At 35.2% G+C, this 25,139-nt stretch overlaps 1 protein-coding gene across 2 annotated transcripts; it reads right to left on the reverse strand.

Annotated features, from left to right (window-relative positions):
• Positions 1 to 1,408: 1,408 nt before the first annotated feature.
• Positions 1,409 to 21,659, reverse strand: LOC101893358 (acetyl-CoA carboxylase). Of its 2 annotated transcripts, XM_059127864.1 has the most exons (16): positions 21,497 to 21,659; positions 21,108 to 21,397; positions 20,302 to 20,346; positions 20,003 to 20,130; positions 9,465 to 9,831; positions 9,053 to 9,341; positions 6,149 to 8,982; positions 5,821 to 6,092; positions 4,833 to 5,757; positions 4,602 to 4,772; positions 3,826 to 4,519; positions 3,567 to 3,760; positions 3,100 to 3,510; positions 2,690 to 3,037; positions 2,494 to 2,628; positions 1,409 to 2,425 (listed from the first exon to the last, which is right to left on the reverse strand). In XM_059127864.1, the coding sequence occupies exons 1-16, from the start codon at positions 21,642 to 21,644 to the stop codon at positions 2,291 to 2,293; spliced, it is 7,386 nt and encodes a 2,461-aa protein (XP_058983847.1). In that variant the 5' UTR covers positions 21,645 to 21,659; the 3' UTR covers positions 1,409 to 2,290. The 2 variants fall into 2 exon arrangements, with proteins under 2 accessions (XP_058983847.1, XP_005182001.1); XM_005181944.3 differs by lacking the exon at positions 20,302 to 20,346.
• Between the last annotated feature and the right edge of the window lie 3,480 nt (positions 21,660 to 25,139).

The raw sequence follows: 25,139 nt of genomic DNA on the forward strand, positions 1-25,139 counted from the left end.
CTTGCAAAGAAGATTAGAAGAAAGCTTTGTTGAAAGAATGGCAAAAATTGAAACTAGCTTTTGCGAAAAACTTGTAAAAAGTATGTTAAATAGGCTACAAATGGTAAAAAAAAGTAAAGGAACTCATACAAAATATTAATGTCTAGAAATACTTTGGCTTTGGCATTGAAATATGATCTCTTTTAATATTTATTTATTTTTTACTTTTAATGAATTAAAATGTTATTTTTTTTTGCATTTTAAATTACTTACAAAGTGTACTAATAAAATGTAAAAAAAAATTTGTAAATTTTGATTTTTGGAATTTATAAAAAAATAAAATTTTCTCTTTAGCTGTACGAGTTTCGCATGGAGCTACTGTACGTATGAATACTTTGGACAGATCACGTTTTAAGATAGACAATATATACACTGCCCTGATTTTGTATATTTGAAACGAATTCTTCTGATATCTATTGTCACAAATAAACTAAAAAAAATGTTGTGGGACTATTTAACTAAGTTTTTGATTACCGATAGATATTTAAAATTCTATTTTCATCCCGAACCCAAAAGGCTGTAAAAATAGGTTTGTCTGGCTACTTATCCTCTGGGAATTGCTCAGTAGCTTCTATCTGAGAAAGTGAGATATTTTTATTATCTTTTTGAACAGTAAATATGGAATTCCTGCAAAATCTTGTAAGCAATCAACTGAATCAGAAAAAAAGAAAACTATTTGGGGCTTACGTTGAGTTTAGGGGCTATGACCGATTGACCTGAAATTTGTATAGCTCCCAAGATATCGAAGTCCGTTATAAAGTTTAGAAAAACTATGGATCGCGCAGCCCGTGTTGGGGACATACCCCAGAGGAAAAAATGTTAAGCCCCGGCCGAAGCCCGGCTACTTAAAAAATCTACAAATTTTATCAGTTATAAAAAAGTGAATATGATCCGAGCATAGCCCCTAACACAACATGCTCAGCATTTTTCTTATATATCATAAATGAAAAATTGGTTATCATACTGAAAAGTTGTATATTCTTGCAGTTCTAGATCAGAGCAATTGTATACAGGTAATTTATTTGCCCCACTTAAAAAAAACAGTACAAAACATGATATTACGTTATTAAATTTTGTCATGGTGTGATAATGGTATATTAGGAAAAATATTAAAATAACTCCAAAAATGAGGAGTAATACCAGGACACCTTTTTGTGAGGACATCAACATTAATTCGAATGGATTTCGACATCAAACACACACACACTATGTCACATATAATACTGTACCGCATATGTCGCTCCAAAATCGTATTCTTTCTTCAATTGAAATAAAAACCTTTCTCGTGTTAAATATACTATAATAAAATAATTTAAAAATCTCAGTATTCAACAAGGAGAGAACTACTTAACACAAATCACACAAAATATTTAAATTTCTTCATGATTTATTTTCTTTTATACAATTTCCATATATTCTTCATAATTATCATTCGTTTTACCTGAAAAATGTCTTATTTATTTCGTATTTCTTTACAGCTTATCTAAAATAAAAGTTAAAAGTAATAACATATAAATTTCTTGGCTTTTTAAATACATATATAAACTAATGGAAAGTATTTCATACTTATAAACGTTTTCATATTACTACAATAAAAAATCGTTAATAAGTTTAAATGAAATGAGAAAATTATATAATGATGTAGAGACATCAACATGCGTATATCTAAATTTAACTAAATTATGTGAATTGACAATAAAAAGATTAATCAAGACAATGTGCGTCGTTAGCTAGAGCTAGTTAGGTTATAGGTTTTAAACCATCACCGACTATGGAGCCTTTGAAGCAACCATGGTCTTTCTGAAGTTTTGTCCCCATCGTTTGTTTTTAGAGCATTTTAGCTATTTTTTAAATTCAAATTCACATGTAAGAGGAAAAAATAACAAATGCAGCATTACAAAAAATGTCTTAATTATTCGAAAAAAGTATTAACAAAATAAGAGCATATTGTGAAGTTAATGTTCTAATCTTAAAGAATATTAACACAATATTATCTATACATAATAGTCAATAATATGAGTGTGGGTGGGGTAAATGGATGGATGAGTAGAGCGCATGAAATTAGTTCGCTTATGACATGGTGTTCAAATCGTTGCCCTTATTTTTGCTATTCATTAAAAGAACATATTGTGAACTGGGATGTGTATGTGAGGTGGTTTAGAGAAAATCTATGGTCATTAGCTTAATATTTGTTGAACTGGTAGAAAAAATTCTGAGGTGGCATATTTGTCGAATTGTTCGTTGAACTATATCATCCTTGATTTCCGCTAGGTTGTTGTTCGTTTAATTGTAATTGGGCTAAAGTTCGTACAACCACACCACGATTAACTGGTGATAAATTTTGACACAGGCCCACTACAGCATCTAATGTAACATCAGGGCAATCCTAATAATTAAAAAATTAAATTTTAGCATTAATATTTGTTTCTTTTAAGTAATAAAAACTTTGTTTACCTCAAGCATTTTGGTGATGGCAGAAATTATGGCATCTTTGCGCACTGCATTTATATTGCCCGATACAATGGAATCGGGTTTCAATTGTTCCAAATACCATTGCACCATTTCTTCGTTCTTATCCCAAATGTAAGACTGAAATTAAAGTTAAATAAATAAAGATGTCATATTGAAAAATATGTCCATGTTAACATACCTCTGTTGTTCCCTTGTCTTCGACCAACCAACGTCTCAACATTTGCTTGGCCTGACCCACACTCAAACCTTCCTGAGCATGGATAATTTTCTTTATGAAGGCATCTTCAAGCAAAAGACGTCTTAAGCGCCAGAACAGCCATGTGCGTGATTCGCGCCATGGTACAATTTCATTGATGCAACCCTTCTCCAACATACGTTCGGGCGTGTCATGTAAATCGGCAAAGTGTACGGCCACAGTATGATACACGTGTATCATCGCCTCGATGCGTTCCTTTATTTTCTCATTAATTTGACTGGCCTTAACCTTATCACCAGCTGCCAAAGCTTCATCCATTTGTTTTTTCAACTGATAAAGAGAAGAGTTGAAACCCATTTCCATTTCGAAAAATTTTACTATTCGTAACTTACCCCAATGGTTGTGGGATCCAAACGATGTATCGTTTTGACTAGATCCTTTTCTTTGTACTTGATTTCTACAATGCCCTCCGGTTCAAGGACACCAGCCCTAGCCTCTGGATCGGCATATGATTCCATATAACGGGGATTAATCAATGAATCTAGCACGGCCCATGCACCACCACGCAACTCAGCATTGGGTGGCAAGTAGATGAGAACTGGTTTTTTGTATTCACGCAAACCATCGACAATATAAGCGCCAAATTTCACAATTTGTTCATACATATCCTTCATGCCACCGGAGAAACCACGCCAATTGGCAAAGATGATCAAGGGTAATTCTTCACGGTCAAAATCTTTAATTGCCTGGGCAGTTTTGTATGATGAGTCTGGATACCAAACCTGGCCAGCTTGTTGTAATGTCTGAAAAGGTAAAACGTTGTACTTTCACACACCTTTATAAAAATTACAATTCTAACCTTAGCTTCAGAATCCAAATTGGCAGGATCTGCTGGCATCTCAACTTCAACAGTGCGGGTCTCAACAGCAATAACACCCACAGGTATGCCACCCAAACGAGCGCGACCAGTGACCACAGTCTTGGCCCAGGGAGCCATAATTTCGCTCCAGGAATCTCGATCAAAGAAACCATTTTCCCATTCACTAGCATTAGCTGTTGAAAACCCGAGTATAATAATATTCCACACATTTACAAAAACATTTTTTCTTCTCACTCACCTGGATTAACTCTACCAGCCAACATCCAACGTGGATCGTAGGGAGATTTTGTGGGCATAAAATCAACCGCTCTATTTATTCTATCATTGGGTGTGACAATTGGCAAATCACCACCGGTATAAGCTGGCATGTAAGACAACCAATCCAATATAGTGTAGACACCATCCAAATCCAAAGCTTCCGTTTTATGCGAAACACCATTGTTGTACATAATCTGAACGCCACCCAATTGATTGTTGGATGCATAAACCTTACGACCCAGCAATTTGTTCAGAGCAGCATAACCAGTTAAAATGATGTGGGAATTATCGATTTGTATGACACGTTGTCCCAGACGCACCAAATATGAACCAATGCCAATGGTGCGACATGTTACCATGGATATTGTTACAATTTCATCGTATGCCTGTGAGGTCTCACCGGCAATTAAACCGGCATAACGTAGATTTTCGACACCCAAACCATCATCTTTGCCTATGATATCGGTAATTTTGTATCTAGGCTCTCCTTCATCTTCGATGAGGATGGCACGCACCGAATTTAAATGTGCCACTTTACTATAGTCTTCGGTGGTCAAGTATAAATACTTGAAGCCTTTTTCAGGTTCTTCGGGATCTTCCCAAGCTACACGGAACATTGACTTAACTTCTTCCGCCAAACCAATTCGAGCACCACTGTTCACAGAAATGTAAATCTAAGGAAGGAAGACAACAAGGAACAATTTTATCTAGATACAGATCCAGCTATAGATTTATAAAGCCCGTCACTTCACTTACCCTCGGAACTTTTCTTTCACGAGCCAATTGTGAAGCCTTGTGGAAGACAATATCTTCTTGTATGCCAAATGAACCAATGAAATACGTTAAATCGTTGGCAATGACAATCATTTCACGACCCTCGGGATATTCAGGGGTGGCCAAGATTATACGCCAGGCCACCATACCGCACTGTGTATAAAAATTATAATAAGTGTCTAGCCTTGGTTAGAAACATTGAATAAAACTTACAGTATTCTCTCCAGGCAAACGTTTCATTTCCACCAAATTATCTCCTTCCAAAACCAACTCTACACACTCAATAAGAATCTTTTCGGGTATACGAACATCGACTGTTGGTCTTGCTTTTGAAAACTCCTTCCAATGACGTTCAGTCATTTGACGGAACATATCGGGAATGTCATAAACATAGGTTGTGCCATTACTTTGAGCTTGGAAGCGTTTTTGCTGGAGGAAATCTTTAGTCATATAGGGCGTGGAAATTGGCAGTCCGTGTAAGGAACCTAATTTATCACCATATGCCTTGAACTTAATAATGCCCGTGAGAGGATCAGTCTGTTCGGTATACATGGATATATCCAAGAAATACCCAGAATCATTGGCAATGCACAAGCGAATAGCTTGTGTCGATGCCTGGGGCGATTGACGAATCAACATTTTCAACTCAGCCTGCAATACACGCAATTTCCACAATCTGGGACCATAACGCATAATCATTTTTGTCACGGACTCTTCAATTTTGGCAGGATCCATGATGACCGTGGGAACAAAGTTCAAGAATATGTGATTACAATCCGTACGCTTGGCATGAGGATGTGAGAATGCAACTTCTAGTTCATCCATGGCTTCAAGTAGAACCCGTTCACCTTCATTTTGTAGGTACTCAAATGAAGCCTCTTTGGTTATCAAATCGGAATGGCGAATAATCGAACGGATAAAGAAACGATAATCGGTCACTTCTTGACCCTGTGATACCTTTGCTCGGCCCAAATATAAATGCATTTTTTGATTGGCAGTTGGCAAGGCTTCGAGATCATATGTTCTCATACGATTCAATTCCAGTTGGAAGGCACAGGCCGGCTCCAAATGGCGGTATATGCGATCTTCTTCGAAATTATCACGGGCACGATACGTGAAGAACTTGGGGAATTGACGCCTATTCCAAAAAGTACATACAGTTTACGTTTACATTCAATTTATTGCAACAACATCGACTTACTTCTTCAATGCTGCAAAGGTGATTCGACGAATGCGCCTTTGCAATAATTCCTCGCGGTGTGTTTTACAATAGTTGCCGAAAATCTGGGCCATTTGAACATCATCCATATCTCCGGTTTCGCGAACGGCCACACTGATGATATGTATGGGTTCGGTAGATTTGGCTTCTTCGGCCGCATTGGCTCTTGTAATTGGATCAGAAAGTGATACATTAATTGAGGTACTCAAACGGCCATCAGACATGGAATCCACAGCATCAACAGCCTCCAAAACCTAATGGAAAATAATCAGTTAAATTCCTTCACTAAAAACCCCATATACCTCCTTACCTTTGCACTCACAAATGCTGGTGATGCCAAATCCTCAAGCAAGTCCAATATTTCGTCAGAATACATTTCGAAATGTTCAAAGGAATCGAATGCAGACATGCAGCCGGTACGCAAGAACGTATTACTAACATTCTCGGGGCCACCTTCAACACCATCGTGGGACATGCGTGAATAAAGGCGATTTGGATGGGCAGTGGGTAATAGGAATTGGAAATGCACCAAAGGCAAACCACCGGACAATTCCAAATGTTGTAAACAAGTCAACTCATACGATGTATAGGCTCTTCTTACATACACTTCCAGGGCAGCATTGCATACCGCGCGATTGGAGTGATAGAAAAAGTCATGCAGAATATCAAAGATAGAAGTTTCCGAGAGGATCAAGCGTTGTAGATTTTCCGGATGGAAATCATGACCATACATATCGACAGCTGAAAGGAATATAGACTCCATTTGATTGTGTCTAAGTTCATAGGCAGGTTGATGGGCTGCAATAAGGACTTGGCGGGCTCGTAAAGCTACACGAGAATGTTCGGCTCGATTCAATGAGGTCAATTCGTTAAGTGTATGAGCCAACTCATCAGTTAGACCAGGTTCATTGGCCCACAAATGATCGATTAGCAGGGTGACGAGTAGATTCTTCTTGGCCACTTGGGAATGTGAGAAAATTGTATTAACCACAGTTTGCATATCGTCTTTATTACGTTCCCTAACCAAACCCACACATTTGTCATAGTGTCCATGTTGGAATTGACACTCTACATCGTAGTATTGACGTAGCAGTTCATGGACAGCTGCCTTCATGCGTCCACGTATGCCGTTACGATAGCGTTGCACCAATTGAACAATGCCCTGAGTTGTAAGGAAGAAGTGATCACGATCGGCTCTCTTTTGCAGAGTGGCAGCATGGAAGTCAATAACACTGGCAATCTGTTGGGAGGGAAACTGGGCCAACACACTGGTAATGTTTCTTTCATACAAAGTCATGAGTTTGCGTATCTTTTTCTCCACCGAAATGGGTATTCTTCCCGATATGGATGCAATGACTTCTTGCAGCTCCAACAACGGCAAAGAGGGATCTCTTAAGCTTTGCATAAACTTCTCAATGACATCACGCAAACGTTGGGCATTGTAGGGTTCTGGTAAACAAAAACCGGCTAAAGTATTTTCCAAAATGGTTTTATATGTATTATGGACACGGTTTAGTTTCTCTGGCACTGGAGGATTTTCAGGTTGTGGGAATTGTCCCTTATATGGCTGCGCTTTGGTAACCAAAGATGGATCATCCAGCTCCAAATGTCCCAATAGAGAACCAGCATCTAAAACAGCACCAGGTCTCCTCACAAACGAGACAGTACCAGCTTCTTGAGAAGTTAAGGTCATAACCATTTTCATTACTTCAATTTCCGCATACGCTTGGCCCTTATTAACGTGGGCACCATCTTCGACTAGTAGATTAACTAGTTTACCAGCTGAAGGACTGCGCAATAACGAGGGATCGTTTTCCTTTTCGAATACACAGGTTTGATTACCGATGACAATGCGATAACGGTCCACCTCCTCTTTCATGTATGTGGTAAAGGAAGCACCATCAAATGACAGCAACATACCACCATCAGACAGGCGATGAACTTCCAATTCCTTAAAGGAATTGTTCATCAACAAGAAGTAAGTGTTGGCACCACTCTTGGCTGCCTGAACCTTGTAACGTATACCACCATTGATGAGTTCCACATCAATGACATTCGTCAAAGTGTTGGCAGCCTGAATTTGACCCTTTTCCAAGGATGTTTGGAAACTGTTGAAAGCCTCTGTAATTTGTCTATCAGCAATATGGAGAGCTCCACACATAACACCCAACAAAATGTCAGGTTTTTCTGACTGCACCCGCTCAGCAATCAAAGCATCCAACCAGGCGGTATCGATGGTGTTGTCCAAAAAGCTATTGGTTTCCAACAACGTAATCAGGTACTCTACAGTGGTTCGGAAATCACCACGAATGGAAAGCTCCTTAAGAGCGATTACCAAATTCTCTCGAGCCTGTTGGCGATTTTCGCCCCATGAGAAACAATGACCGAATTGAGAATCGGCAAATTCATGAAGACCACCTGAAGCAGCAACACTAAAGTAACCCCAAACATTTTTACTGGAACGGAAATTCAATTCCTGTACTGTACCCGAACTGGGCTTAAATCCTTCGTCAGGATTTTCAGATGTAATACGGGCGGCAATGACGTGGCCCGAAGGACGTGGCTTGTTTGGAGGATTCTCGAAATCAATGACCGACGTACCCCAGGGAGATTCTCCATAGAGTAAACGAATGTCTTTCAAGCGATACAAAGGTATACCCATTCCAATTTGCAATTGACAGGCGGGAAGATTTACGTCGGCCACCATTTCAGTACATGGATGCTCTACTTGCAGACGAGGATTTAATTCCAAGAAGAAATATTTTCCCTCTGCATCGTACAAATATTCGACGGTACCGGCACTTACGTAGCCCACCATTTTCGCCAAACGAACAGCAGCCTTTTCCATATCTTCGAAAATCTCTGGATGGGCAACAATAGCGGGAGCTTCTTCAATAATTTTTTGATGACGTCTCTGGATGGAGCAATCACGACCGAAAAGACTTATGGCATTGCCATACTGATCGGCCAATAACTGTACCTCTAAATGGCGAGCACCACGAGCCAATTTCATGACAAAAATGGGAGATCCCGGAACCTCAGCTTGTACTTGGCGGAAAAGGGCGGGGAATTCCTCGGCAGTATCAACGCGACGAATACCTTTGCCACCACCACCTTCGGAAGCCTTGATCATGACAGGAAAACCTAAAATAAATGAAAAATTTAATAATCATACAAAGTACTTCCACCGTGTCATTTATTCTTGAAGACATACCAATCTTGTTGACTGCTGCTAAACCTTGTTCCACATTGCTAACGCAACCACGGTTAAACAGTTCACTGGATATTTTGATTTTCTTGCCACTGTATTGGGCTTTCAATTCCGAACCGGACCAGGGCAACGTGGGAATGTCTGCAGTCTGGGCCACAATGGAGGAGGCAACCTTGTCACCCAAAGCCCACATAGCTCTTTCGGGTGGACCCAAAAAGACAAGATTTTCTTTGTGCAACAATTCAGGTAGTTTTGGATTTTCCGATGCATGACCCCAACCAGCCCAAACAGCCTATTTAGGAAGAATATAACAACACATTTTTTTCAATTCATTATTTTATTGAGTAAACAAAGAACATGCGATTTCTTCAAAAAAACAAACTTAAATTAATTAGCAAATATTTGTACTACTCACCTGTACTTGAGTACGTAAAGCAATGTCAACAATCAATTCCACATTGGCGTAATTGTTGTTGTTCGAACCTCCGGGAACTGGGACGTAATGATCAGCCATTTTAATATATTCAGCATTTGCCTTTAAATCTTCCGGTGTGACCATAACAACAAAACGAATAGCCCGTTCATTTTTGAACATTTCATAGGCCCAACGCCGAATGGAACGCATGCACTTGACTGCTGCAATGCCATTGTTGGCAATCAAAATGCGATTGATGACACGAGTTCCACCAAATTTTTTAACGAATTCTTCGGGAGTTGCGATATGAAAATCACGATCCTGATAGCGATCTTGGCCGAGTCCTGTACCGCGAGACATACTCGGTCTAAAGGAAGAGAGCGATACAGAGATAAAAAGATGAAATTAGTTCGTGTTTTTTATATTAAATTGTACAATCTTGCCAAGGTGAACAAATTTTTCAAATAAAATATTTGAGTTTATATTAAAACATATTTAACCATGTGAACCTCATTGAAATGTCCACTATATTGAAGGCTTACTTCTTTAATTTTTTTTTTTTTTTTTTTTTGATTTAAGATGACTTTTCAATCATATAAAGCATTTTTGAACGTCCATCTAAGACTTTTTGGCCTTAAGAAAATAAGAAAACAATGCTTTAAAAAACATGCTTTTTAAAGCCAACTTTAATGCATTCATCGTGGAAATGTGAAAATTCTTTCTGCTTGACAATCCAGGATTATTTTAAACCTATTCTGCAAAAATAAATAGCATTGAATCCATTCCTATACTTAATTTGTTGATAATAATGATTTTGGTTTCTAATTAACAAATTTAATTATTTGACGTCTGTGACCGCCAATTTAGGTCTAGAATCTAGAAGTTTACTAATTAAATATATGTAAACAAGTCTACCTAAAAAATGCTATACCGTTCCAAAACGCGATTCTGGCTGTGGATAATAGAAATGAAATTTGATTTACACTTTAAAATTCAGTCTACAATTGTAACGATTGCGAAAGGAATTTTATTCCAAGGCTTAATCTGGAAAACTTCCGTTAATTCTTAAAATAAAAATATCATTCAAGTATCATATTTTCATTTCCAGTTAGAATCCAATTATTATTCTCTGTTGTGTATGAGACGTCAGTTCATTGTATTGTATTGAATTGGAGGTCATTTTTTTGTAGTAATTACTCTGGAATTATATACCTAGCTTCTAAATAATTTACATACTATTCTACTTAGCTATAGAACCGGAATTTAATTTGGCTGCTGTTGTCGTATGTGAAATGGAAATTTTTGACATTTTATGGGTTTTGATTGTTTGAGGTGTTTTGTTTTTGCATTATTATGTGTTTTAATTAGGGCTATTAATAAAATAAACGAAAAATCAAATAAAATATTGGATAGGTAAGTAAATGTTATATATTTTGCTGAAGATCCAACTCATATCGGAATTTTTAATTTTCCAATTTTTGTGTCTGAGTTTTTTTTCCTATCCTACTTCAACTTTAATAAATTGAGTTATGCATTTCCATAAGTTATAACCATAGATCTCCAGGAATTAGTTAAAAAAATTGGAAGGCAATTGAAAGGACGTAGTATAGGATAGGATACGGAGCTGTGCAACACGGTGGATCTATACCTGAAGTTGAGGGTTGGACTCTTAGGATAAAAAACCTGCGGTTTATAAGTTAACCAATTTTTCCCTTTATAATATCGAAAAAAATATTGCTAAGTAGTACCAATTGTTATCAAGAACAACAAAAAATATGCGTTGTTCCCCAAAAATTAACACGATTTACCAAATCATTCATAATTTGAAGAAGCGTTAATAATTCATTACGATAATAACTATGTATGTACATATGTCTTTAAATGTTCACAATAAAAGGCAACAACAATTACCACATACTATCGATTTTTCAACACTTTTCACTTTTCACAAATAACACACCAAAAAATAATAATTTTCGCCTTAGCAGGTGGTCAGTGATTTCTTGTGAATGTCAATATATACAATTACAAACAACTGTCATAACTCTCTTATTACAATTGAACAAAAGAAAAACTATCCATTCAATCTTATTTTATGAATAACCGTTGCTTTCTCTTCCAATATATTAACAGCCTAACAGGCATTATCGAACTGTCTATATGCTGGCTGTCGGACATTGAGAGGCCCACCATTACCTTTTTTCACTGAAACAACGAAAAGAAAACACGCGACGCAGACATAATAGTCGGCAGTTCAATTTTATGTGCATAATACTTTTACGATGAATTTGTTGACAAAATTATATCAGATAAAAGGTTTTGTTTTAACAAATCAAAAAAGTATATCGAAGGCACTCCACCATACACTCTATTAGATAGGACACATGTGTGTGTGTGTCTTGGTGTATGTGCGGCGTTTGTATATCTGTCAAAATGAAATTTTTAACTTTTATCACAAGTACAAAAATAGAGAAAAAAACGATATTATTGAACTAATCTTCTACGACATTTAATTAAAAGTAAAGAAAATCCAACTAAAACAACAATACGAAGAAAATAGAGAAGAAGAGGCAGAAACGAAATGAAAACACAATCATATGTTCACTGTTTTGTCAAATAAAGAGTCTCCTGCTGTACAACCATCCACCGCGCACTCACTCGCTGTTTACTATCACCATATGAAAATATAATAGAGATAGCCTTTGCTGAACTATGGCAAAGAGAGATGTAATAATAAATAGAACAAAAATTCACAGCACTATGCGAAAAAAAAACAAAGTAAATAATTAAAATTTTGGGGATTAGTTGAGGAGATTGTTTGTTTATAACGACATTGTGAAAAAAAAAAACTTTTAAGCAAAAACTTGGAATTCCTCTAAAGACAAGAAATTTTAAATAATTGTGTTCAACGTGTTTTAATTTACACTGACTTTTTATGGCGAAGCAACCTAATATTATTATTTATCTCTCTTCTTTTCCCCATAGTAGTTTGTCATTGCATGAGATGAATTATTCTACTCTCCCTTTTTAATTTTGTTCTTTTAGTTCTTAAACATTTGAAAGGGCCAAAATTAATAGAAATTTTGTAAAAACAATATTATGAAAAAATTAAAAATATATTTAGTTCCATTTCATTTTTATTTTCTTTAAAAACGAAGAACAATTGTAATGACATTACTCCACGGTCACTAAATTTTATTTGACAATAAGCATCAGCTGATTATATTTCCCCACCGAAATGATTCTCACACGATTCTGATTAGAATTAGACCAATGCAATTATCGTTAAAGGACACATATTAATTTTGTTATATTTAATATAAAACGGAGATGCCCATTTTCGAATGCCAATAAATATAAATTTTTAACTTGTTTAATAAACTAAAGACTATACATATATGGTTCGTTTTGATCGGAAACTACATTTCTTAATAAAAATAATGAACAATTCAAAATCTCAAAGTTGAACAATTTCAATATTGACACGAAACACTATTTCACAAATTTTACATTTCAACGTTTTACATGAAGTCTTTGACCAGACATAAATTCTAATGGAATAAATTTAATAAAAAAAGGTTTTTGAGAGCAAAAGCAGAAAAGATACATGTTCGAAACTAGATAAAATTATAAGGAATTGGAAACATTAGAACCCATTGTGACCTACAAATACCAATTTTTAGACACATTCGTGAAAAAATGTGGCAAACCGCTATGTGGGGCTATACAAAAACGTGAACCTATACATACAGTGTTTCGGCAACGAAGCTAGAACCCATTAGGACACACAAATACCAATTTTTAGACAAATCCGCAAAGAAATGTGGCAAAAATCATCAAAATACCGTTATATGGGGACTATACCAAAACGTGGACCGATACCAACCATCCTAGACACATAACAAATTGTTCTGCTAAATGTCGACGCTCACGTCAAATAATGTAAATCGACTTAGAATTGTATGCTGATTATGAATATATATACTTTATGGGGTCTACGACGAATATTTAGGAATTTTACCAACGGAATGACAAAGTTAATATACCCTCCTTTCCAAGGTGGAGGGTATAAAAATGTTCGTAACTGCGATTGTAAGATTTAGAAAAAACCCCAAAAAATGTATTTTAATGTATATAAATTAATATCACCAGACAAAAGCCCAGGGAACCTTCGAAGATTAGTGGCTCTTTCGAAAACTATGGTATTCCCTGACTAATCCCCTGGCAATTTTATTCTATTTTCCTCCACCTGTCTACAAACTGCAAAGTAGATGTTTAATCGTTTATATATTTTATTCATACTTAATTGGTTTTCGAGAGTGATCAATTGTCTACCCAGTAAGAAATTAAAGATCTGAGAGATCACATATCATCTATTCGTAAGTATATAGTGATAGAAACGTTGAGAGGATGTCACTACGTCTTTAGGATGAACTGTAGTAAATAACGTCATTTTTTCCTACAGATCACCTGTGGAATATTTTTTATGCCAGTGGACCCATAATTAAGATATGTGAACCTGGCTTAGTGTCAATCTCAACAACTTTCTCTTCTCAATAACTTCCCCCTTTTAATTCTCCACCATTGTTAAGCTCAGTTTATATAAGACTCACAATCAATATCAAATATAAATGGAATTTAACCTTTCCAAATAGAACATGTTTCAATTCTAGAAATAATTTTTAATAAGAAAGATTTTTTTAAAAAAAGCTTTCTAAATAATTATTTATTTTAATTTGTGTGTGGTGGAATTTAACCTTTGCGGTTGTTTAAATACTTGTTTACCTTTCTGTTGAATATTTACACTATCGTCAATATCATCACAACAAAAAATAACGAATACAAATTGATGACGTACAGAAAATAACACAAATTGGTAAGATATTTAAGAAACCACAGAACGAAAGCGCCAATAAATAATACTGCTTCATACAAGAGCCCACCATAGTGACCAATCAATGTCATGCCATTAGCAACGTCATAGAGTTGAATGTTATTGAACTTTTTTCGACATAGGTAGCTGTTCCAAAATTGTTAAAACTGTTATAAGGTTATTGGTTGGTTTCGTCTGTAATGCTTTTGGTCTCATGTATTGATGTATGTATGTGTGAAATTATTTTAGTGGTGTGTCAATTTAATTACTTGATAGTTGGTGTGGTGCCCGTATTTGGTGTCAAATAGGTTTTATTGGAATTTTGATCGACATTTTCAGTGGGAGCCGGAGGAGATGTTGGCTGCTGCTGTTGCTGCTCTTGTTCTGTCTGACAGTTATCCGCCATAGATATGTTGACATCAGGTAGAGCTGTTCCATTGCTGGTTGCTGTTGAGGATGCAGCAGATGCATTTGTTCCGGCATTTCCACCATCCGGCTGTTGGTCGCAGGTTTGATCAAGAACAAAACGTTTGCTAGCACGTCGTTTCAACATTATGTTCCAAAGTATCACAAAAACTACCAAAAGCATACAAATTAGGAGAAACACTTTTTTTCTACTCGTTATGAATTTTACATTCGGAATATTAGTATACGTGTTTTTTATTCAAATGCAATTTTATGAGATTTTTGTTTCTACAACAAATAACAAAATTTATTAATACACAAAACTAAAAAAAAAATCCAACAACCATGAGAAAAAAACGCGTACGATACTAAAACAACATTGCCATCGACAAATACAAAATTTTTGACCGACAATAATGAGGACACGAAGAGACAACAATATCGTTTTAAGCTCACTACACAAAACGTCGTTAACCAAAAGTCAGAAAACCCGCTAAGACGTTGTAATACCAACAAATTCCGAAATACTACTAAGCCAAACCGCGTAGAGGAGGAAACAACGTTAATACAAGACAATAAGACAGCAAGCAATCGTGATGACTCCTCTGTCAAAATTCTGCTCTTTCTCTCATTTAACAGCAACAACAGCAGTTGTAGGCAACAAGAAATACAACAACACAACATTTGCGCATTGAGAGAAAGTGGTAGCGGACAGGTTGCCGCCAACCAAAAGAAAACAAGTGTTGAAACCGCATTTTAGGCCGACACGACCACAAATCTAACCATGTTTTTTTTGTTGCTTTTTATTATTTAAATACTGATGCCGGACTTCGAGATTGTTTTTAAAAAACAGCAACAATAAAAGCAAAATTATTAAAATAGATTTAAAAACCTGTCCTTACTCTTGCATTGGGTTGTCACCAATTGCCTTAGATGACGTAGCAATGGTTAAATGTTGACAGTTTTACATTAATTATATCTCTTGGGACGCCTGGCGATGAGAGCACAATTCGAAAATGAGAGTAAAATTTCATTCATAGTTTTTTTCCTTTTTGTTTACATTTAAAGATACTTTTTTTGCAAGACAATTGTGTATTTTAGTACAAATGTTGGTAATAACAACAAGTGTTGATAAAATATCTTAGTCGTAATGTTTGAACCCAGAAGTTCGTACAATTCGAACTGATACACTTAAAGTAGAAACGAATTCAATTTTAAATACCTCGAAATGTATCGGAAAAAGGGATTCAGAGCAGTTTTCATGTTAAGGTCACGACAATTTTTAAGGGTCATGCAAAATCCTACTAAGATAGAGCAAAAAAGAGAGAAAAATATTGATTTCATGCGAAAGTTTAATTAAAAATTACTTGTTTCTGCTGCATTTAACTGCATTGAATCAGCACTTTTGGACAAACACAATCAAACTTCATTATGGTGATCGCCTACAGAATATTGAATTGTAAAAACAGGTGATTACTTTTCATCATGAAAAGAAATCGGAAAAGGGAAACTTTTTTCATTGATTGATTGCTATTCTTCTAAAACAATTTCTGTAGTCTGTATTAGGTTTTGAACCGAAAACGATAACACTACTGTGGTAGACGGCGTGTGTCTAACCTTCAAAAGTAAAAGTTGGTGACTTACACTACAAATTAATGGATTAATGTATATGATTGCCTTGTGCTTTCCAACATTTGGAAATCTGAAGACAACATCTGCCCTGACAACATCTTATGTTAATCGAATTGTCAAGCACTAAATGCAGTTCAGTCAGTGACAGAGATAAAATATGCTTTTAAGATTACAACATTACATGTATAGTACAATGGACTACTTTTTGCTTTTAAAAGGTAACAAACAGTTTAACATATAGTTGGATTACTAATAATCATACAGAACTCATAAGTCAGATGTTGTCTAAAGTGATTAAACTTCCTCCTATATATTATTCCTCCCTCACTACAATTATATTTTAAGTTTTTAATTCTATGTGTATGAACGGAATAAACAGAGGTCTCAGAGATGGACTACTGGTGGCGGCAGATCGCATAACAGTTAGGAGGTTTTCGAAATATGAAATTTGAATTATCTTGTCCTTTTGTTGTGCTTATTGGCGATACGTTTTCAACGCTGTACTGTCTGATCAACCATATCTTTGTGAAAATTATTTAAAATTTTATAAAACGTTAAGTGTTCGAATGTTCAACTCTCTCTCTCTCTCTTTCTCTCTCTTCATAAGCTATCAAGATCTCTTCTGACGTCCATTTAACTGTAGCAGGAATATTCCATGTGCTAGGACCTGTGTAGATCCTACATTGAGAAATCATTATGTGACAGTTTTCTTTTAAGCTGCTCGTGATCTATATTCCCTATGTAGTTCCTGAAAATGGCACATGTCATTGACGATAGGCCCTAACGAATTGATCGTTTGATCAGTACGCCTTCCAGAAATTAGTTTTTATTTCATTTATATTAATTTCACAGTTACCTACCCCCCAAAGGTTCTTGAACGGTTCCAGAAATATCTATAAATTGACTACTCTAAAATTATATGCTACAATATTCTTATCTTAAATAAAATTAAGCATTAAATTTCACAAATAACTGGCATTCACAGAAATTAATTGGAAGTTGTTCCATATAAAGTAGTGATTCTACTGTTTTTATTTTAAGCAGTCCATGGCGATTCTTCAAAAATGCATACATGTGCATACTCAGGGGAATTATTAATGTCAAAGAAGTAGATTAACCTTAGGATTCCGGACTACACAATTTTACACGAAAGTTGTGTTTTTGCCAAGGCGTAAAACGCTATTTTGCATCTCGATCACATCTTTTGCATTAGCGCGTTGGTGTAACGTTGAGTTGGTTTACATATTGAAACAATGCTTGCATTTCCTATTTTTCATAATTTTATTTTTAAACCATTTAAATACATGTTTTATTATTTGACAAACTAGCTGATGAATTAAATTCTGTAGCTCAGTTTCAGTTTCCTACTAAATTCTCATTATGATGCGGATCATGATGTGTACGCGATCCCTACGTAAAATGAGATCGCCCCTCGGTCGGCAGGGGTGGGAATGTGAGGCGTGAGAACGTTCCAAAAAAGTACAACATATACAATTCAACAACAACCACGTAGATTTTTGTTATTGTAGGTATTGTAATAGTTATATGTGCAAAAATGTAAACAAAATTAAATTTCTATAAATTATTTTAATTTTAAAAATGTAAATTTTTGCAACTTATCTTATTGAATTGAAAATAAAGAATGGACAATTCTAAATTAATTGATTTTAATGTTTTCAGCTGTATATACAAATCATGCAAAACTTAAATGAATTGTTGAGGATTCAAAATACATATACGCAATTGTAGAAAACATGAGAAGTACGACTCATTAAAAAGCGGGGTCATTTTTCCTTTACAGCAAAAAAAAATTACTACCATCGATGTTGTTTGGTTATAGTATAACAAGGTTTTTTTCTTATAATATTTTGTAATAAGTGAAATTGTTATATTAAAAAAAGTGGTCAAATTTGCTGGGGTTTGCTCATGGTATAATTATTACAGGTAACAGCAAGTCCCAGCTGATTTGACACTATAGTTTTATTAGTGTCAAACTCGTATTAACGTTTTGTGATTTAATTCCATTTCTTGATATACAATCGGTATACCCTTTTTGATATAAAATTTCACTGCAGGGAAATGTGAACATATTTTTTGCCGTTGTACTTAACAAAATGCCAAAAGCGATGGTGGGAATGTGAGGCGGAAATTTTTTCAGGTTAAGGAACAGCGACACCACTTTAGATAATATATTCGTATATTTCATGTTTCCTAAAATTGCAAAATGTAGAATACATTATCTATGTATGCTCTCTGACACTTGTATTATTTACTAAAACAAATTTGTATGTGGTTGTTATTAATTATTTTATTTATTAATTTAATTTTTAAATATTTGTTAAAGTCAGTGATGGGAACCCAGATTTGGTGCATTCAAAGTACGAAGAAAGTAATGCATTTTTCAGGACTCTAAAAGAACTGTTTCAAAATAAAAAGAAGAATCACTACTTCACATAGGACAAGTAAATTTAAATTTGTTGGATAGAAATAAAACTGATGTAACACAGGAATACGAATTTTTCAAATTGTAGTGCGAGGTATTAATAATTATTGTCGCTCTACTCAAAAACTTTTTTACCGGTTTTATCACCGGAATATTGTAATATATGAACTCTGCACTTTGAAATCGCCACACTAAAAAATTATATCCCATATTAAGAAAATCTGGTATGAGTGCACATATTCTTATTTTATCCCATAGTACTTGAACATATTCCCATTAAAAAGTCAATGACCGTTAATAATATCCATCAACAGTATAGCTAAAAAGCAAAATGCCATCAAAATAATTTGAATAAATGGGTACTTTACATTATTTTATGAATATTTATGATTTCAGCGACGTATCCAAAAATGAGTATTGGCCCAAGTAGCAAAAAAATTACTTTTCCGTGTAAAATGTACAAAAAAAAATATCAGGAAAGAATTCATGCTACATAAATAATAAGTAAGTCTAACAAATAAATAGGGTTTACATAAATATTCAATTATAACGCCTTTAAAGCTTCCTAATTTTTTTTTGTTTCCATCACTAAAAAAGTACCTAAATATGAATATCTAATCTAATCCCCAATTTATTTTCGCTACATGTTGCGCAGCACTGACATAATATTTATTGTATTTGTGAGAGAGAAACGCTCTCTCAGAGAATAGTTTGAGAATGTGTATAGTATGTATATGGGATTTACCCTAAACAACAGAGCAAAGAAGAATATGTATACAAACCATACATCGTATGATGTTTGTTTACGTTTTGCATTGGATGAGGTGTTTTCATACGGTCGGCGGTCGGTTAGGAGGAGGTTAGTTGGGGCTATATAAAAATTTTGATTTCATTAATTTTTTTGAGCACTTTTACGCTCTCCGGCTGGGATCAGTGAATGACGACGAAGAATCTGTTTCAGAGATTAACAAACAATTCATGACTCTAGTTAGTCTGGAGAGTGGATTTGCAGAAAGAAATTCATGACGCTATCTTGCCAATGTTTTGATAGGCGAACAATCAGCGCACATGGCATGCTTTTTGCCGGTGGATCACCTGTTTTTATTTAAATACACTATATATGGGTGACCAGATAAGTATGGGGTTTCTGTTTGTTTTCACACTGTTGCTATTTCATGAACTTACCTCAAACGTTTACGTTTCTCCGATAAATCACCATTCATGCGTTGACTGTCATTTTGCATTTTTTGTGGGAATTCATCGCCTGATTCTCCAGCCTCATGACCATTGGTTACTTCATTTTCATCGCCGACCTACAAATAAGTGCAGGAAAAAATTAGTAATGCATTTAAGTTTCAAGATGTGCGTTAACGAATTTATTAAAAATGTTATTTAAGTATTAAAATTGAAATTGAAGTTTAAAATTGAGAAAAAAACCGTTACCCTAGTAACTTATTGTCATGAGATTTTTAAATAAAACGTACCTCTTCTACTTTTTGGCCATTGAAAAATTTCTGAATCAGGCCACCCTGCAATATAATATTGGAAATTACTTCACGTTTGAATCAAGTGTAAGTAGGTATACAATAGTGGAACTTTAGACCGAGTATTGAACTATAGATTTAAATATAATTTGAAGTTAAATGCGGGTTCAAACCAGAATACAAAAAAAAAAACCAAACCACCAGATTTACATAACTTTAAATGCAATTCAAACCATCTGGGTCTTTTGATTTAAGGATTTACGTTTACCCTTTTCATTCTAGGGAGTGAAGTGGTATCCTAAGTGTTGAGTGGCGGTTTTCAGAGGCCAAGCTTTCAAAGTGATTTCATCGCCTTATCCTATTGCATAGTGTACGATGATTGGAGAAATATTTTTAGCTGGATCCTTAACTTCCATGTGCCGGATCCTTCATATTCCTATGATTGATAAAAGGTTCAAGGTCAAGCATTTTAAATAAAAACATGTATTTATCATTCCCAAAGTAGCACTAACGTTTTATGGTTAGGACATTAGCTATAGTCATTCAAAAAATTTCAAGTGGGCTCTTTATTTTTACTGTATTTAACACTCTTAAGAGTTTATTGAAGTTTCCAATTCCCAACGATACAATGATGAGGAAGAATTTTGACTCCTCTTAAAAAAATACACAAACTTCTATCGCAAACATGCTGCATTTTATGTTGGTCTATGTTACGTGATAATTTCGTAAGTCCTACACTCTCTCGCGGAATTCTTTCAAATAACAAACAATTCACATATAGAGTTCCAACAACATCGTATACTTACCAAAAAGCTAGGCCGTTCGTTGTTCGAATTGCTCATCTTGATGTTATTGTTATTCAATATTAATCTAAGATTATTTTTTGTATCACAATTATCCAACGTTTCCTGTTGCTCCTCTTGCTGATGATTATGATTGTTTTCCAACTGTTTATCGTCAAGATTTAAACAATTGACACTGTCACAAATCGTATTGTGATCGTCGTCTTCTTCCACCTTAAAACTATCACTGGAGAATTGAACTTTTTTGATGCGGCCAGTCGAGGCTGAAGAATTTAATTCTTTTGTACAATTTTCTGAAATGAATGGAATGAAAAAAAAAATAATAATAATAATGAAATTAAAGGAATAATAATTCAAATGGAAAATAAGTTCAAACAAATAACTAAAAGTACCCTGAGACGGTTGTGGTGGTGGTGATGGTGGCGGCGTTGTTGTTAATATTGATGGTGATTTATGAATATAATGTTGCTGTTGGCGTCGCCTGGCGTAAGCCACTAATGTTACGATGAAACTGAGTGTGATTATCAAAGTTAATAACATCTGGAATTATTAATTTGTTTTGGCACAGAGAGAAGCGAGCTTGGAGAAAACAAGCTACGTCGTAGAACGCCCTTATTGGTTTTGCTGTTGCCTGATAGTTATAAAAAATCAAATTCCTCAAAGTCAATTCAATGTTGTTGGGAGCTTAGGTGAAAAACGCCAAAAGCATTTAGTGTAAAACGATTCATTACTTTCAGATAAGCCAATTGGAAGCACGCGCGTGTATGTGTGCGGGCGCACTGATCTGATGATTGCGTGTGCTTTTAGATGATGATAATAGCAGCAGTAGGTTTCAAATTATTGTTATTATCATAAAGCTTGGCCTCAAATTGTGTGCAATTTTGTTCTTGTTTTCTTTCAAAATAGTGAGCCGACTTGTTGCTGATAAGGTATTATCACCTGATCGTGGACAACTATAAATAGAGAGAATGCAAAATTGTATGGATTTGATTTTAGATAACCACAAGTTCATTGCAAAACATTCAAAAGAAAGTGTTTCTCATTAAAAGACAAGAAAATTGAAAACAAAATAATAATTTATATAAGCAATGGAAAAATACGATCAATTGCGAAGGAAAATAAATGATAAGATTTCCGAACCAACAGCGCACAGAAATTTTTAGTGTCTGGCGATTATTGTTGTATAACAATGACAAGAATAGATTTCCTCAAAAAATATCAAGTTTAGTGGCAGAGCCAAGGAAAAAAAAAAAGAGTCCTTGATGCAAATATATCATTTATAGGGGCGTGGGCAGTTTGGAGGACCTGGGCCGGGCCTCCTCCGAAATGTCATATTTATATGTTTTTCATAGAAAAGTTTTTTTGCTCATTTTTCAATATTTGCCGAATGGAACCCAATTACATTCGGCAAATATTGAAAAATGAGCTCTAAAGAGTTGCTTCGCTTGACCGAAAGTGGTGAACTGCCAAATTTGGTTTTCTCCGATGAGAAATTGTCCAGCAGTTTGTAAACAAACAAAATGATCGCGTTTACTTGCCAAAGAGGTCAGCTGAAAATGTGCATCTTAGGTTGGCTATCAGAACTCAAGCACCGGCCATGGTGATGGTGTGGGCCGCCATAACAGCCGATGGTCGCTCTTAATCGATCGTGGCATAAGAATATTTTCGCGAAAATATTCTGAAGGGTTTATTAAAGCCTTGGGCACGCAAACATTTTGACCGCAGACCTTAGACATTCCAACGAGACTCAGCCCGCGCCAACCAAGAATGGTTAGAAAATGAGGTTCCACGCTTCATTTCCAGCGCACAATGGCCACCCAAATCTCCGGATACCAATCTGTTGGACTATTGTGTCTGGAGTATTTTGGAAAGCAAGGTTGGCACAAAAAAATGCCAGTGTCGATCACCTCAAGCAAACGCTTCGCCGGGAATGAGCCAAAGCACCGCAGAGCAAAAATCGGGCAACGTGTAACGGTTTCATTGGCCATAATTAGTGCCAAAGGTGACCAATTCGAACAATTCTAAAATTTGATACTATTTCCGACATTTTTTGTTTTCATTCAATAAAATTTAAAAAAAAATGTAAAATTTGACTTTGTTTCGGTTTTTTTTATCTCAACCTGTATATGGTATTTTATATCGTATAGTGCAGCTTAAATAATGTGACACGACCTAATTTGGCTTTGGTATTTCTTCACACCAAATATAACCATGTGTCTAGAATTATCGGTAATCAAAATGATTTTAGAAACATTGCGAGGACCTAATGGCCTCGATTTTTCAACTAGTTACATACTTTAGTTAAGATCTGCAAAGGGGTTTGGAGCAAATCTGGCAATTTTCTATTAAATTTTTTAAGCGAAGTATTTGTCCTTCTCTTCGCTACGGCTTTTAGGCCTACATTTAAAATATTTGTCATACATCTTTTTAATGCAGAGATGGTGTTAGTTATTCCATAAATAACACAGAAAATACTACTGAAAATTACTACATATGAATGGTGTCACAGAAGTGATTCTTTATAAGACAAGTACCTGGATATTACTTTCGACTATCCATTGAGGTGGAAAATAAATACAATGACAAGAGATGAGGCAATTAGTTTCCTGTGCATTCATTTGGTATAATTTTAAAACTTTTTAATGGTAATTAATAATTAATCTCCAACAAAATATTACCGAAATGCAGTTTTACTACTTGTTGCCAATGCCTTTTTTTATTAATTCACATTTTATGAGATATGAAACACGAATATCTCACATGAGGAAAAAACCCTGACCTTCATTCTTTACCAGTCATTCATTTTGTTATCAGCACATTTTGGAAAAGATTTGGTTTTTTTTGTTTGGTCAAATCAAGAAAGGTTATGGAGAGCTTATCAAAAAGACGAAGGAACATCCCATAACTGAGTGTTATGGAAATATACACATATATTAAATTAAAATTTCACTATCAAATCTAAACATACACCTATATAATTATGTCTAGAAGTTGGACTGATGAAGAAATATAACTTAGATGATAAGCGTATTATATGGAAATTTACACAAATTAAACAAGCTGTCCATTATCAGACGTCCAGAGATATGTATGTGCAAAATTGTGGAAGGTGGTGGTCCGATTTTGGTTTATTATCAAGTCGAAAAACATCCAATATTAAATTGAGGTAGTGGTCAGACTTGATACTAAAAATAACTAGTTATGAGCTGATTTTCAAGAGCACTATTTTTTGATTGATTCCACAACATCACATAATTTGTAAACATTCTAATGTTTTCAAAATACTTGGTCACATAATATAAATTTAAAATATGATAAGTCAAAACATTGTTGATGATTTAATGGATTTTTTGAGTAAACAAAGAAAAGTAATGATCAGGTATTGTACAAATAATAAATGTCTGGGTCATACAAAAAAAGGTAAGCAAAGGCTATAATCATGTGGGGCCGACCATGTGATACCCTACAACTCTACAATATGTTAGAAGCCCCCTTATGTCCAAATCCATTTTGGAAGATTTCGCTTTTGAAATAATGTCACGGAGCACTGCCCAGGTATTACCCTTAACATTTTGACCAGGAACATTTGCCCAATATTTACACACTCTGTCGTGCTGTTAGTTGTTGTAGTAGAGTTCTATTCTGGCTATAGCCCCACCAACATTCTAAATTTCTTGAAGATCGGGCCTTAATTGCGAACTGTAGAGTGATTACAAATTAACATGGAAAGACGGACTGACGGATACTCATAGCTAGATTAACTCAGCTTGGCGAGATAGGAAAATCCACATATACTTTCCTATGTGGGAAACCAATATTTCGAGATGTTACAAAATTTTTGGCCCAATCAAATTTATAATACCCCCAACACATAGTGTTGTAGGGTATAAATACACCCGAAACGATGCAAATTAAACTTTGCAGGCATTTTTGCTTTACTTGGATGGACTGCGTAGTATTCATTACAAACATTTTACACTGTGTCCTAACAGAGATTTTATTAACATATTGTGTGCGTAGAAAATCATCACTCAG

Source organism: Musca domestica, unplaced genomic scaffold (assembly GCF_030504385.1).
Source record: "Musca domestica strain aabys unplaced genomic scaffold, Musca_domestica.polishedcontigs.V.1.1 48, whole genome shotgun sequence".
Lineage (NCBI taxonomy): Eukaryota > Metazoa > Arthropoda > Insecta > Diptera > Muscidae > Musca > Musca domestica.

What these genes read in the sequence shown, in the direction of transcription:
- LOC101893358 (XM_059127864.1), bottom strand. Translation starts at nt 21,644, where the DNA reads ATGTTATTAACTTTGATAATCACACTCAGTTTCATCGTAACATTAGTG. An exon ending in ACGAACGGCCTAGCTTTTTG is followed by an intron (nt 20,347 to 21,107) that starts GTAAGTATACGA and finishes ATTATATTGCAG; the next exon opens with GGTGGCCTGATTCAGAAATT. An exon ending in ACCTTTGCAGCATTGAAGAA is followed by an intron (nt 5,758 to 5,820) that starts GTAAGTCGATGT and finishes TTTTTGGAATAG; the next exon opens with GCGTCAATTCCCCAAGTTCT.